This window comes from Pelophylax lessonae (genome assembly GCF_965119305.1).
Source record: "Pelophylax lessonae genome assembly, chromosome: 2".
Classification (NCBI taxonomy): Eukaryota; Metazoa; Chordata; class Amphibia; order Anura; family Ranidae; genus Pelophylax; species Pelophylax lessonae.
Window position 1 is genome coordinate 666,649,132 of NC_138769.1, and position 16,265 is coordinate 666,665,396.

General features: G+C 45.9%; 1 protein-coding gene across 1 annotated transcript; it reads left to right on the forward strand.

Moving 5' to 3' along the window:
- The first annotated feature begins 569 nt into the window (after positions 1-569).
- LOC309547837 (uncharacterized protein) lies at positions 570-6,099 on the forward strand. The gene is made up of 2 exons (XM_082247842.1): positions 570-1,319; positions 5,415-6,099. Exons 1-2 carry the CDS (start codon positions 629-631, stop codon positions 6,086-6,088), a joined length of 1,365 nt encoding a protein of 454 aa, XP_082103968.1. The 5' UTR covers positions 570-628; the 3' UTR covers positions 6,089-6,099.
- Positions 6,100-16,265: the final 10,166 nt, after the last annotated feature.

Below are 16,265 nucleotides of genomic sequence, written 5' to 3' on the forward strand. Positions count from 1 at the left end.
CGATTGTCGGCCGTAAATGTTCGGCCAACGTCCGATCGGCCGATTGTCGGCTTGTTAGTATGATGCTTCCGACAACCGACTGCGACTTTTCGGCCGAACAAAATCTGGTGTGCATGCTATAAAATTTTTGTTGGCCAACAAAGAACGGCCGATTGTTCGTCAGTCAGTACAGATTTCGGCCGACAAAAGTCAGATTAGCAAGACTGGGCATGCTCAGAGAAGAAAAAACACACGGAAAGTTAACCATCACATGACATCACTTCTGAAGTTGGTTGTTGTTGGCCGACAAAATTCGTGTGCAGTCTATAGCACTTTTCAACCAACACAACAACACTGGACGAAAGACGGCCGATCGTTCGGCCGTCAATCGGCACGTGTGTACGGGGCATTATTGTCAAAGCCTAATCAAACAAGCTGATGTTAGAAGCTGATTGGTTTCTATGCACAGCTGCACCAGATTTTGCACTCTCCAGTTTTAGTAAATCCATCCCATCTCCTTTCTCTTGTGTTCTGCCCCAGCTCTCTGCACAGGTGAGAATAGTCAGGTTGGTGAGCACACCTGTGTCCAATCACAGAGGTCTGTTTAAATATCATTAGTAACTCTAATTGGGGGGAAAAGAAAATAAGAATGAGAGGTCGCAGAAGGAGACGAGGAGCTGGTAGCTGCAGCAGATCCCTGACCTCTTCTCTGTCAGCGATGGCGGAAAATAAAGGCATGGAAGACGTTCCAATAAAAGGTGGAGCCCCGCCGTACTCTTCGGCTATAAGGTGTCATATGCAGGCCAGGAGGGGAAGAGGTCGGGGGAAGGCACGACATGGATGGAAAGGGGAAAGACAACTCCGCTCACAACAGAGCTCCCATGGACTATGGATGAAAGTACAGGACCTGAAAACAGAGGAGGATGAACCCCACCTGACCATGCGTCCGCGGAACATTCGCTTCTCCCAAGTAGAAAACATGGTCCTTGTCTCCAAACTGCTGCCAGTCTATGAGCAGCTACTGGGCAAGCAGAAATCCAAGATCTCCTTCTACCGGAAAAGCCAGATGTGGCAGGAGATCTGTGCGGCTGTCAATGGGGTAGGACACAGACAGCGCACCGTACATCACTGCAAGAAAAGGGTCAACGACATGAAACGGCAGGTGAGGAACAAACTGAACCGAGAGAAGAGCAATGGGGGTGAAGGATCCCCCCCAAGCCAGGTCTACTACACCAAGTATGAGGAAGAGCTGAAGAAGGTCCTGCCGGCCGAAATCATAGATGGCATAGAGTTCTTCGATTCCGACCAACCGCAAGATCCGTACCTGGAGGAAGAGGCCGGTAAGTGCTCACATTGCTTGCTTTGTGGTGTTATATTGAATGAAAGGTAATTGTTGCCTGTGGTGTGTAAATAAAAGACATGGCAAGAAATTGTCTGCTAATGCCCCGTACACACGTGCAGATTGTCGGCCGAAAAGATTCGGCTGACGACCGATCGGCCGATTGTAGGCTTGTTAGTATGATGCTGCCGACAGTGCACTTTCGGCCGAACAGAATCTGTCGTGCAAGCATTAAAATTTTTGTATGCCGACACCAGAGCGGCCGATTGTTCGCCAGTCAGTACAGAATTCGGCCGACAGACAGCAGATTTGCAAGACTGGGCATGCTCAGAAAAGAAAAAAGACACGGAAAGTTAACCATCACATGACCTCACTTCTGCAGTCGGCTGTTGTTGGCCGACAAAATTTGTGTGCAGTCTTTTGCACTTCAACAGACACGACAGCCCTCGGACAAAAGACGGCCGATCGTTCGGCCGACGATCGGTACTTGTGTACGAGGCATAAGGCCTTGTACATACAGGGGGAGATTTACTGAAACTGGTGTACTTAGCATCTGGTGTAGCTGTGCATGGTAGCCAATGAGCACTTAAAGCGGTTGTATACTGCCAAAAAAAACAAAAACAAACCCTGCAAGCCAAAGGCATAATGAGCTAGTTATGCATCGCATACTAGCTCATTATGAAATACCTTAAAACGAAGCCCCGACACGGACACCGCTGTGGGAGCTGTCATGCTCCCTAAGCGTCTCTTCCGGATTCGGTGGATCCGGCACTGTGAGTGGCCGGAGCCGCGATGACGTCGCGCATGCGCGCGGGAGTCACTTTCCTGCAAGTAGCCGGCAAGGAACTCTGAAGGTCCGCCGGACCTTCAGAGCACATGCGCCACTAGTGTCAGCGGCTGCATGTAGGGCAAATATCTCCTAAACCGTGCAGGTTTAGGAGATATTAATTGTACCTACAGTTTAGCCTTTATTATAGGCTTACCTATAGGTAAAAGGAAAAACTTTGAGTATACTACCGCTTTAAAGCGGAGCTGCACTCAAAAGGGAAGCTCCGCTTAGTTGCTTCCTCTATCCCCCGCTGTGCGTCACCTTTGGCACCTTTCAAGGGGGCAAATGGTACCCGATCCCACTTGCACAGTAGGGAGCCCACTCAAAAGGGGAAGCTCCGCTAGTTTGCTTAATCTATGCCCCCACCCCCACCCACCCCTCTGCTGCTGCGTTTTGCACCTTTCAGGGGGGTAAATGGTACCTGCTCCCACTTGCGCAGTAGGGAGTCGACTGTGAAGCCACAAGGCTTCACAGCCGGTTTCCCTTATAAGAAATGACAGCGTCAGCACCCGAGAGCTGATTTAAAAAAAACGAAAAAAAAAACGGCTGGGGTAGAGACACCGCTGGATTCGTGGACAGGTAAGTGTCCTAATATTAGCCAGCAGCTACAGTATTTTGTAGCTGCTGACCTTTAATATTTTTCTCCTTTAACTCCTCTTTAACTTCAGTTTGTTTGTTAATGTCGTTGGTCAAAACTTTTTTTTTTTTTTTTTTGGATAGAGTATGGGAGGGTTATAACCCCTGTCAGATTTTTATTTTTTTTCACCATCTGTGTCCCTTTGCAGAGAATTCCCTTTGCTTCTATAGACAAACAGGAAGTGGTTGGAAATCCCTGCAAATTAAGGGAATTTCTGGGGGACCCCCAGATCACCATAACTAGTGTCCACTTTGGAAGATTTCCCTCTATTACTTTTCTGGCGACAACCCAAAATTTGGGATTTTCTTTTACTTTCAATTCTAATGGTAAACAGGACAAATGGAGAGGGTGACTCTACCTAATGGGGGGGACAGACAGCAAAAGAAAAACTGACGGGTTTCTAATCGTCTCAATTCTATCCAAAACTAAAGTTTTTGCCTCTAGTTATACTTTAAGCTTTGGCAATAAAACCTGGAAGCTGATCGGTTTCTATGCAGAGCGGCACCAGAATTTGCACCATGCAGTTTTAGTAAATAACCTCCACAGACTGCTGTTTTTAAAAGCACATTCTATTAGATTCCAGCAGCTTTTCTGAAGCAGTTTGCAAGGTTCACACCAGGGATGAGATCAGGTGTGTTCAGATCATAGCCAGAACCCATCTAAGGCTCCATTCACACCTGGGCGTTTTTGAGTGTTTTTCAGCTCCAAAAACGTTCTAAAATGCCCAACAAGTAAAACCCCCATTTATTTAAATGGCCCCTGTTCACATCTGAGCGTTTTGCAAAACGCCTGTAGCTGAAAAAAGTACATGAGCTTCTTTTTGGGCTGATTACCAGCGTTTTTGATAGATGTCAATGCCTGCCTCCAAAAACACCTGAAAAAAACGCCTGAAAGTCGCAGTAAAACGCTACGCTCAAGTGTGAATGCAGCCTGAGATATCCTCCAGGATTCCTCAGCCACTTATGATTGGTGGTACGCAGTGACCGCTTCCTTGCAGGATAGCTCAGGAGGGTTCAGTCTAGAATCGGAGCCCACGTAAGCTCATCCCTGGTTCACCACCTCTCTGAAAAGCAATCCACAGAGAGCAGAGGTTATTATATGATCAGGAGGAGACGCTACCCCCATGAACAGGGATTTTGCATTGAACTGTTGTGCCACAAGCCAAACATATGGCTCAGGGCTAATTCAGACTGTGGGGGTTATTTACTAAAACTGAATAGTGCAAAATCTGGTGCAGCTCTGCATAGAAACCAATCAGTATCCAGGTTTTAGCCCTCGTTCACACTGGAGGCGGGTTTGGAATTGCTAGCTCAGCTGAACTCGCACAGTTTCGAACCCGCATTTCATTGTGAATTCGGGGGCAATTTGAAAAACATCTTTGCAGGTTTATGCTCAGGTGTCTATTGAAATCGCCCCTGAAGTTGCCAAAAGTAGTGCAGGAACTGCTTTTGGTTATCAGTGCAGCGCCCCCAAGGTCAGAGTCGCACCGATTCAGACAGTGCCGACAATAGGCTGTGATTTTGCATGCGATTTGAATGGGGGGGGGGGGGGGGGCTATTCTCAAAGCTTATTCGAACAAGCTGAAGTTACACGCTGATTGGCTACCATGCACAGCTGCAACAGATTTTGTGCAATTTTAGTAAACTAACCCCAGTGTGTGATGACTGATGTCACTGCAAGGACACACAGGAAACAATTGTTCCCTATGTGTCCCAGTCACATTGCAACGCAGCCTAGGGTGGTAAAGAGCTCCAGAAGCTGTGCGTTTGGGCTCTTTCACGCGGAGCGGACCGCATTGCGATCCGTTCTGTCACTTTTTTTTTTTTTTTTTTCACGGAGCGGATGACACTTGTCATCCGTTCCGTATGTCCGCATATCATCCCATCCGTTTGCGGATGATATACGGACATAATGTATGTCTATGGGGATTGCGGATGTCAGCGGATGACACCGCTGACATCCGATTTTTGCCTCCTTTCCGTTCTTTCAACGGAACAAAAATAGGGTTCTGTTCCATTCCGTTCCAAAAAACGGAACAGAACTGAAAGGAAGAAAATCGGATGTCAGCGGATGGTCATCCGCTGACATCCGCAATCTCATTGACATGCATTATGTCCGTAAATCATCCGCAAAAAATAGGATGATTTACGGAAATGCGGAACGCCCGTGTGAAAAGGCCCTTTCAGTGTGAACTTGGTCTCAAAGTTGAATTGCTGTCCCATTGACTTCAGAGTGTGATAGTCGCCACTTGTCAAACTCCCCTAGCAAAATTTTAAATTGTGGCTGCAGCATGTGTACAACCCCCTCTGGCTGCCATGTTTAGGCTTTTGGTGGACAGCTGGGATGCGGGGGCATTTAAAGGCTGCCAATCAACCACAAAGGAATGCCTATCATGCATGCCGCATATTTCACTGAAAAGGTGCATTGGGGATGCCAACATGCATTGCTGTGCGTTGCGTAACATGCTACTACCACATCCCAGTGGTGTCAACCAAAGCTAAAAGGCTTCAAAGAAATTGCTTGATGTTTTGAAAACGCTTAGTTCTTGGCCTTCAACTACATAAATCTCTAGTTTGGCACAGAATTTATATAAATATAAAATATTTTTTTTTTTTTTTTTTTATTTCTAGGACCTTCATGGTTTTCAAAACCTCAAAACCAAGATCACGAAGAAATTTTATATTCTGATGCTGAACTCCCGATTTCCTTGGATTCTGAAACGGAAGAATCGCCAGTAATACGCAGCAATCCTTTACAGGAGCAGTCGCCTGCACTCACAGATGTCACCCCGACATCTACTGAAGATTCAGCTCCATCGGGGCCCAGGAACACGGTCGCAGATTCTCATGTTCTGCAGACTAAGGTCTCCACCAAAGCAAATTTGCGTGGCCTCCAAAAAAAAAGATCTCTGTATTCATCAAGGAAAAGCATTCATTCTACGCTCCCTCGAGCCTTGACTCCTACTACATATCTAAATATCGTGAAGGCTAATCAGCACTTGTTCCGCAAGAGCATGATACATGAAATGAACGTTCTGCACTTGGATTTCTGCCATTTGACCCATCATATCAATGTCAATTATGACACTGCTAAGAAAATGCTGCAAGTAGAAACCCAAAGGAATCACTTATTGATTCAGATGAACAACAATATTGATAGGCTTGCTGAAAGCATCCAGCAGCTGGCCAATCAGCAACAAAGTCAGCGAGTCCTGATACATGACCTTCTACAGGAACGAAGATCGAGGTGGAACCAAACGGACACTCCAGTAGGTGAATTTCCTGCAGCTCCGACTTCTCGCTAGTCTGGCTTCTGCTGACACGGATCCTTTAGAAATGTTACATAGGTTTAAAACTGAGCTGTCACTGTATAAAGTATACAGTTTATCTTGTACAAAAAAATGCACAACTGTGTTACAAATTGAAAAGTTGAAATACTAATAAAATTAGTATAAAGTTTTTTCTTTACAGAGACTGATTCACTGACACATTGGTCTGTGCTGCATGACTATTGGATGCCGATTTTTTTTTTTTCTCCCCCATCCATGTAGAACCATTGTTTGCCAAGTTAAAGTTTATTTGAATATTAACTACTAAACTCAGGACTGAGTTGCCATTATGTACAGTTTTTGACTCCTTAGTGCAGGTCTTTGTGCATAATAGGCCAAAATAGCCACCAGACACAGCATCAGAGGCCTGGCAATTTTTATATTTTGTAGATTTACAGTATATAATGTCTTAGTGGAAGTAAACTCTCCTGGCAGCATGACAGGATGCTGCCATCTTGGCCTCATCAATTGCCATGGTGCTGCACATGTGATCAGTTTGACACCGGCCATTGTGGATGGCTTGACGGTTTGGTTGAGAGCACAAGCAGTGTGATAATTGGCATTTCCAGCAGGCCAGGAATGTAAGACCCCGTTCACACTGGGGCGACGCTACTTTGCCGGGCGACCTCATAGGTCGCGGCGCGCTGCTCGCACCGCGACCTCGGAGCGGCCGGCACGGACTTCATAACATTGAAGTCTATGCAGGTCGCTCCGGGTCGCCCCAGAAGCTCCGGACCCTTTTTCTAAGTCGGAGCGACTTGTGTCGCTCCTATTAGAACGGGTCCGCAGCTTCTCTATGGAAGGCGACCAGGTCGCCTGACAGGTCGCCCCAGTGTGAACGGGGGCTAACTATTTTTTTTTTGGAAAATACTAAATCAATGCATTTACTTACACTTTAAACTTTTTTCCTTCCATGTCTTTTTTGTTATAAGTGTCGGTTCACACTACCGCGGCACGACTTCGGGGGCGACCTGTGAAGTCGCGTGCACCGCGACTTGCACGGACTTCATATAATGGAAGTCAATGCAAGTCGCTCTGATGTCGCCCCAAAGTAGTACAGGAACTACTTTCTAAGTCGGAGCGACTTGAGTCGCTCCTATTAGAACCGTTCCCATAGCACTGCATGGACCGCGACTTGTCAGGCTGACCAGTCGCCTGACAAGTCACGGTAGTGTGAATGGGCAGTAAGAGGCATGCACTGGGAGTATTGTGTTTGGGCCAATGTAGAGGCCATTCAAGTCTTCCCTGCATTGGGCTATGTTCAGCACAGCTGCAGCAGCCCTCCCATCGGCTGTGTATACTATTTATTAAATGCTATGAGCACCGATCCCTGTTGGAAGTGCTTAGCATTTGGAATAGGAACAAGTCCTATTCAGATGCTTAGGCTGGCCATACATTATACAACTTTCTTCTGTGATTTTACTTTTTAGATTTACCAAAAACCATATAATTTGAGGTCAAACCTAAACACTTTAATAGTTAACGGTAAATCTAAATGAAATTTTATAAATTGGCATAATGTATGGCCAGCCTCGGCAGTATCTTTGGCAGAACAGCCTGAGCTGGAGGGCCTCGGACAGCCCTTTTCAAAGGCCGGCTACATAAGTCCTTAGAGTTTTGATGATCACACAAGACTGCACTTGGAATGTGTGTTTAAAAAAAAAATATGTTAATGCAATAAGAGAATAAGGAGTTTTCCTTTTTTTTTTTTTTTTTTTTTTTTTTTTTTTCACGGACACGGATGACACTTGTGTCATCCGCTCCGTATGTCCGCATATCATCCCATCTGTTTGCGGATGATATACGGACATAATGCATGTCTATAGGGATTGCGGATGACCATCCCCTGACATCCGATTTTGCGTCCTTTCCGTTTTTTAAACGGAACAAAAATAGGGTTCTGCTCCATTCCAAAAAACAGAACAGAACTGAAAGGACGCAAATCGGATGTCAGCGGATGGTCATCCACTGACATCCGCAATCCCATTGACATGCATTATGTCCGTATATCACCCGCAAACGGATGGGGTGATATACGGACATACGGAACACCCGTGTGAAAGAGGCCTAACTGTGCAAACTTTGATTTGAATATTTATCTGTGAACACACTATACTGAAAATGGTGTTAATCTTTATAAATGGAAGAATTTCTGTTTTGTTGTGATTTCTTGGCTCTGCCATTGCTTACAAAATGCACATTGGATTCAATAAATTTAATTTTCTACTTTAATTCCCGCTTGCAAACTGGCTAACGCTGGCTTTACACTACTAGAATTTTAATTATCAACAGGTTTTTTTTTTTTATTTCATATGTTTGTTCATTATTTTTGCTAGTGAGGTTCAGTGTTGGTTTTTGACCACAGAGATGAGAATATTTGAACCTGGCTTCACAGTAGTGCGTGCAGAACACTGCATGTGATTTGCACATTCCTGCACACGTCACATGTGATGTCTGTGCGGGACGATTTGAGCCATACATTTTGTATAGAGAGAAAAAAGGGGAGAAATAAACTGTGCTAACCAATACAAATATACATTTTTGTATAGTTCGAATAGTATCGCATCAGCACCAAAATGGTGCAGGACTTTGCATTTGTTTTTTTTCCCCCTGCACCTGAATTGCATCGCACTGCATTTTGTGATCTTTTGGGGTGTCAATCTAATATGGACGCTGTGCGATTGTGATGCATTGTAACGCAGTGGATCTTGTGCATTTCCTCCCCCCCCCCCCCCCCCCCATCGCATCAATGTGAACCAGGGCCCAAGATGCAGAATTTAAAATGTTTCCTGCATTTCTAGTAGTGTTTGGTTTCCATTTGGAAAATTTCATTCATTTCAAAATTGTAAAGCTCTTTTGAAGGGCAATCATATAGTCATCAAATATATGGAGACATTTCATATAAAGATGGGCATGCAATCAGCACTGTCCAGACAGGGGATCAGGGGTCCTGCAGCCTCATAGTTCAATCATAGGAGAATGAACTCCTCCTACGAGCTTTACCCAGACACTGATGGAAGTCACAAGACTGCTATATACTGCTGAGAAAAGGTATTTAGCAGCTTAAATTTACTAAAATAATTGCATTTCTGTGTACTGTGGGAGACCAGATATAGTAAATGCAGGCTCCTGGGTTTAGTAACACTTTAACTACATATCTTATGGTAGATGGTTCTTCCCTATGCATTGCAGGTGGATGGTCCAGCAGGGTACTGTACGTAGTTTCTAAAAAAAATCCCAACACCCTGCCTCAGTACTCTTAAGAGCCCCCAGTGTTTGTTAAAGCAAGTGAGCTATATCTTACCAAGAGTTATATGAATATCAAAATGCCGTGGTGGGTAGATGTCAGTCTGCAGGAGTGTGCATTTCTAGGCAGTAGTCCCGGACTGGCCATAAGGCTCACTGGGCATTAGCCCAGTGGGCCAGGACCGTATGCCCTATCAAGAGCAGCCTGTTGACCAGGCCACACAGCGGGAGGTAAATGGTGACTGCAGTCCAGACATGGCTAACCCAGACTGCAGTTGCTGCTCACCTCCCATATGCAGCCATACCTGTATGTTCTCTCCCATCTACCCCGTTCCACCAGCAATGTCATCTATCAGCAGAGCAGGGGGTGGGAGGTGCTGGAGAGCTGCACAGAGAGCGGGAGTCTGTTCATATTTAGATCTGAAGCTCCTTCCGCCCTCCCTGCCCTGCTGATGGGATGATATTGTCGACAGGGTGGAAGAGCCGGGAGAGGACACACAGGGTGAATCCTGCCCCTGCCCTGCTGATAGGATGATATTGTCGACAGGGTGGAAGAGCTGGGAGAGGACACACAGGGTGAATCCTGCCTCTGCCCTGCTGATAGGATGATATTGTCTGCAGGGTGGAAGAGCCGGGAGAGGACACACAGGGTGAATCCTGCCCCTGCCCTGCTGATAGGATGATATTGTCTGCAGGGTGGAAGAGCCGGGAGAGGACACACAGGGCGAATCCTGCCTCTGCCCTGCTGATAGGATGATATTGTCGGCAGGGTGGAAGAGTCGGGAGAGGACACACAGGGTGAATCCTGCCCCTGCCCTGCTGATAGGATGATATTGTCTGCAGGGTGGAAGAGCCGGGAGAGGACACACAGGGTGAATCCTGCCTCTGCCCTGCTGATAGGATGATATTGTCGGCAGGGTGGAAGAGCCGGGAGAGGACACACAGGGCGAATCCTGCCTCTGCCCTGCTGATAGGATGATATTGTCGGCAGGGTGGAAGAGTCGGGAGAGGACACACAGGGTGAATCCTGCCCCTGCCCTGCTGATAGGATGATATTGTCTGCAGGGTGGAAGAGCCGGGAGAGGACACACAGGGTGAATCCTGCCTCTGCCCTGCTGATAGGATGATATTGTCGGCAGGGTGGAAGAGCAGGGAGAGGACACACAGGGCGAATCCTGCCTCTGCCCTGCTGATAGGATGATATTGTCGGCAGGGTGGAAGAGCCGGGAGAGGACACACAGGGCGAATCCTGCCTCTGCCCTGCTGAAGGTAGCGCTCTGCAGGGGAGGCAGAGAGTAAGAGGGGGCACTGTGATTAGAGAGAAAAGGGGGGGCAGCCACCCCCCCCCCCCCCCCCACCCAGGTAAAACCTGCTTGTGATACTGAACCTCCATGATTGAAAGAACTAAAGTCCAGTGAATGAAAGTGGCAGGGCAGGAAAGGGCTAGCCAATGCTGGACATACCCCATCCAGGGAAAGAAGTGGGCTCTATCTGATTAGCTGCAGCTTCTAATGCATTTTGGGAACAGAAAGGGCAAGTAGGACTTTAAATACCCCTCCAAAGTACCCACAAGTACAAAGGTGTGTGTATATATATAAAAATACAAAATATTTTATTAGATTTTTGACAATGATAATCTACCTTTAGAAACCATCTCTATGGTTCCTCGAGAGCTAGGTGGTCCAGAAGAAGCGGTACTCTAAAGGCCCGTACACACAATAAGAAAATCTGTAGGGAAAATTCCTCCGACGACCGATCTGCCGATTTGCGGATTGTTAGTATGGTGCTTTCAACAGCCGACTCCGACTTTTCGACTGACAAAATCCTGGTGTGCAGGCTATATCATTTTTGTCGTCCGTCAAAACAACGTCCGATTTTCGTCTCATTAGTACAGATTTCGATGGAAAAAAAATCTTATGAGCAAGACTAGGCATGCTCAGAGACGAAAGAACACATACAAAGCAATCCAACACATGACATCACTTCTGAAGTAGAATTCTGTCGTACGGGAAAATTCGTATGAAAATAACCTCTTCACTTTCCACATCAGACTAGCATGCCACAAAAAACGGACGACAGATCGTTCGATAATCTGATCGTGTGTACGGGGCTTTAGGCTCCTTTCACACGGGCAGTGCGCCCGACTGAGTCCGTTCTGCTCAGCAGGGGATGGATCAGCCAATCCCCACTGAGCAGGCGGATGACAGCTTTCTGCACTGTGTGCAGAGAAGGAGCTCTCAGATCCCCTCTCTCCTCTATGGGGAGATCAGATGAGAATGGACTGCCTGTCCATTCTCATCCAATCTGATCCTCCAGATGGATGGAAAATAGGGTTTCCATCCATCCGGATTTCGTGGACAGGATCAGATCGGATAGTAGCGGGTGTCAGCAGAGATGTCTCCGCTGACATCCGCCGCTCCATAAGGCTGCATGGGGCATCCGATCCGGTCCGCCTGAAAAACTGACAGGCGGATCGGAAAGCCCGTGTGAAAGGAGCCTTACTCATATACCATGTAACTCCATGGTGGCTTTATTTGGTAGAATCAATATGCAAGTTCATTTTTCATATATTGTATGTTTTAAACACATTTTTATTGTAAAAAAAAAAAAAAACTAATAAAATATTTTGTATTTTTAAATATACTTGTGTGTACTTTGGAGGGGTATTTAAAGTACTACTTGCCTTTTCTATTCCCAATATATTTGAAACAAGGATGATACCCTCCAACTGTACAAGACTCTGATCGCTACCTTTCCCCACACACATTCAATTATTATCTAATGCACATTGGGAGAAGCTCAGTGTCCAGTGAAATCAAATCAAAAGTGAACATATCCAGCACAAGAGAGCAGCCGATTTAGAAATGTCAGATGTCCTTATCTGCATAAATGCTCCAATTGAGCAACTCATGGTGATTGTGCAGTAGGAGCAAGTGTGCTATGGGGGTACACCTGCCAGCTCGCTCCCGAGCTGTGCTGTCTGTGTCCTTAGACACAGACAATGGTGCTTGGCCCTGCCCCCCTGCTCCCTTGTCACAGGATTTGACTGACAGGAGCAGGAGTCAATGGCAAAGTCCGTGAGACTGGGAAGTGAGAGGAGAGAGCAGCTGCAGGCAGGCACAGCAGTGGATCGAGTGGGGAGTTAGGTAAGTATGGGGGGGGGGGGGGCATACTGCTACCTAAACATTTTTTTTACTGTGGTTTGAGGGCCGGTTCACACTTGTGCGATGCGGGAAGGCTGCGAATTTGCAGCCTGTTCCCGCATCGCATCCGCACAAGAGGCAGTTCACACTGCCATATGCGATACGCAGGGGGTGTCAATTAAATGTTAACGACACCCCCAGTTTGATCGCATATCGCAGTGCGATCTGACAGTTCGAACAGGATCAAATCCCACAAGTGTGAACCACTGTGCGATCCGATCCTGATGCGGCTGAAAAAAAGGGTCCTGTGCGTCTTTTGTGCGGGGCAGTGCGAATTTCAGCCATACAAAGTGTATGGCTGAATTCGCATCCGCACAGGAGATCGCATGTAATGAAGGAGCAGTGCACTCCGAATTATATGCGATCCCTGCAGCCGCACAAATGTGAACCGGGCTGAAACCCCTTTCATGAAATTTGAGCTAAGCACATAGGTAAGTAAACACTACAGATATATCTCCAAAGCTCTAAGTGTAATTTTTCTCTGGTGCTTCGTTCTTCTGTTATCAGCATGAGTTATGTCTGACAAGTTCCCAAACACATGAGATAACATGAGCTCAAAATTTGTGTCGGGGAGGGAGATAAGCTGGGAGCTGGTCTATTCAGACTGCAGCTCTGCTGCCTAGGTGGAGGGAGGGTGTGTCCCTTTCCTCCAATCAGCTCTCACACAGTGTATGTCCAGTAGGGATAGACCGATTATCGGCAAGGCCGATATGCACTTTCCCCGTTATTTCGGTATCTGCCCTGCAACTGGCCGATATTGCCGATTTTTTTGTGACATCATTCTGCCTTCTTATACTGCCCCCCTCGCCTTGAACAGCCTCGTCTGGAGTCAGGACTAGTCTCACGGGAGTGTATCACAGCCATACACCCACCCACAGCAGCCCGGTGCCAGCCAGCCACCCACACCCACAGGCCCTGCACCAGCCAGCCAGCCACAGGCACTGTATTAGCGAGCCACCCGCAGGCACTGTACCAGCCAGCCACCCACAGCCCCTGTGCCAGCCAACCACCCACCCACCACAGGGTGCCAGACAGCCAGCCACCCACAGCCCCTGTGCCAGCCACCCACCCACCACAGGATGCCAGCCAGCCACCCACCACAAGGTGCCAGCCAGCCAGCCATCCACCAAAGGGTGCCAGCCAGCCACCCACCACAGGGTGCCTGCCAGCCAGCCCTTAAGAATTAAACAAAAATTAACATGTTCAGTACCAGATTTGTGTCAAAAATTGTCTTTATTTTTCAAAACTTTAAGGCTCCGTTCACATCTAGGCGTTTTGGGGCGTTTTTGGGGCGTTTTTCTGCTCTAGGATCAGCTCTCAAAACGCCCAACAAGACAAATCCTATTCATTTCAATGGCCCCTGTTCACATCTGAGCGTTTTGACGCTGTATACAAAACGCCCAACGCTCAAAAAAGTACATGAGCTTCTTTTTGGGCAGATTACAGGCGTTTTCCATTGATCTCTATTCAATCTAAAAATCGCGGTAAAATCGCGGTAAAAACGCCGCAAAAATCGCGGTAAAAAACGCGCGAAAAACGCTACGCTCAGGTGTGAATGTAGCCTAAATGTACAAAATATCAGCCAATATCGGCCGATACCGATACTTTGTGACCAAAATATCGGTATCGGCTCTGAAAAAACAATATCGGTCTATACCTAATGTCCAATCTCCCCACCCACTCCTGTAACGCTGAAAGATTTTTTATATATTTTTTGCACTTTTCAAGGGGTGTAGAAAGGGGAAGACAGCAGATATACAAGTAAAACTTATGTAGGAGGATTTGTTTAATCATTGTGTATCATCTGAGGCTGTTCACTTCACTGGGTATATGTGAGGGTTTACATCCACTTTAATGCAGGGGATTTTTTAGGGTAAAAAATGTTTAGCCTTTACAACCACTTCAAGTGTGTGCTGTTACTTCAAACACTAATTACAACTTTACTTAATTTTAGAATCAAAATGAACCCTTAACTGAACGACTGAATAGCTAAAGCACTGTGTATCCTAACAAATTGCTATTTTTTAAAAAAAATATTTGGTTTTGCCTTTTTTTTTCTGCTGCTGATCTCCTGTAGCCTCTTTACAACCACTTGCACATGCATACACTCCAGTGATGGCTGCATCATATTTTCAAGGAGGGTTTCTTAACCACTTCAGCCCCAGAAGGTTTTACCCCCTTAATGGCCAGGCCATTTTTTGCAATACTGCACTGCGCTATTTTAACTGATAATTTCACGGTAGTGCTACTCTGTACCCAAATAAAATTGATGTCCTTTTTTCCAACAATTAGAGATTTCTTTTGGTGGTATTTGATCACCTCTGCGCTTTTTATCCTTTGCGTTAAAAAAACAAAAAGAGCTACAATTTAAAAAAAAAAAAAAAAAAAAAAAATATTTTTTTACTTTCTGCTATAAAACATATCCAATAAAAAAAAAATGTAAAAAAAATCAACTTTCTTCATCAATTTAGGCCAATATGTATTCGGCTATATATTTTTGGTAAAAAAAAACATTCCAATAAGCGTATATTGATTGGTTTGCGCAAAAGTTATACAAAGTTATTTTTATGGCATTTTTATATTTTTTTTTTTACTGGTAATGGTGGCGATCAGCGATTTTTAGCGAGACTGCGACATTATAGCAGACAAGTCGGACACCCAAATGACACTTGACAATTTTTTGGGGACCAGTGACACTAATACAGTGATCAATGCAAAAATATGAACTTTTACTGTACTAATGACACTGGCAGGGAAGGGGTTAACATCGGGTGGTCAAAGGGTTAAATGTGTGCCCAGGGGTGCTTACTTACTGTGTGGGGGATGGTCTGACTGGGGGAAGACAGAGATCAGTGTTTCTGTTTAGCAGGAATACAAGATCTCCATCTTCCACTCTTGACAGAACAGCGATCAGCCTGGTTTGCATAAGCAGACTGCAGTTCGGCTTCTCTCAAGAAAGTTTGGCGGGTCCCGGCGGCCATCGCATCAGAAGGACCCGCTGATTGGCTCCCACTATGTCCAATCACAGTGGGAGGGGGGTATGCCTGTATAATGTGTGTTACAATGACCGCTTGTAATCTGCATCAGAAGCTCTTGTGACAGGGTGACAAAGCAGGAGCACAAATGGTAGACAGGGACACAATGTTGTCACCCTACAACAGGAAGTGCTTGAACATGGATCTTCACAGAAGGATGAACAGATATTTTATTAATAAAAGCTTCTGATTTAAAAATATAGAAAATTACTTTTAAAATGAGATGAACATGCTTGTCCTTCCGGGTGGAGAAGTCAGTGGACAGTCAATATATTATTGGTTAGTTGGTATGATCAGAATATGATGGCTGTTGATAATCCCCATTGTAATACCATTGTTTGACAATTATTTGTACTTGTTTGTACTTCACTGTCTAAATCTCTTTTCAAAAAAATCATTGGAAAAGAAAATTAGACGTGTTAAGACTTTTATTGGCACTTTTTCACTGCAAGTACCGGCTCTGCTCCACTTGGCACTGCTTGGCCCAGCTCGGCTCAGTTTGCTTTTCCACTGCGTGGTACGAGCCGGCACGTTTCAGCACTGTGTAGGCTCTACTCGGCTCGGTTTGCTTTTCCACTAAGTACTAAGTAGGTGGGATTACAACGATTCTCTGACCAATCAGTGGCTAGTAGTGACAAACAATGCTGCATGCAATGGATTGTGGGATAT

Excerpts from the sequence above, each read along its gene's own strand:
- LOC309547837 (XM_082247842.1), top strand. The coding sequence starts at position 629 with ATGAGAGGTCGCAGAAGGAGACGAGGAGCTGGTAGCTGCAGCAGATCC. Across the intron at positions 1,320-5,414 it reads GTACCTGGAGGAAGAGGCCG|GACCTTCATGGTTTTCAAAA; the intron begins GTAAGTGCTCAC and ends TTTTATTTCTAG.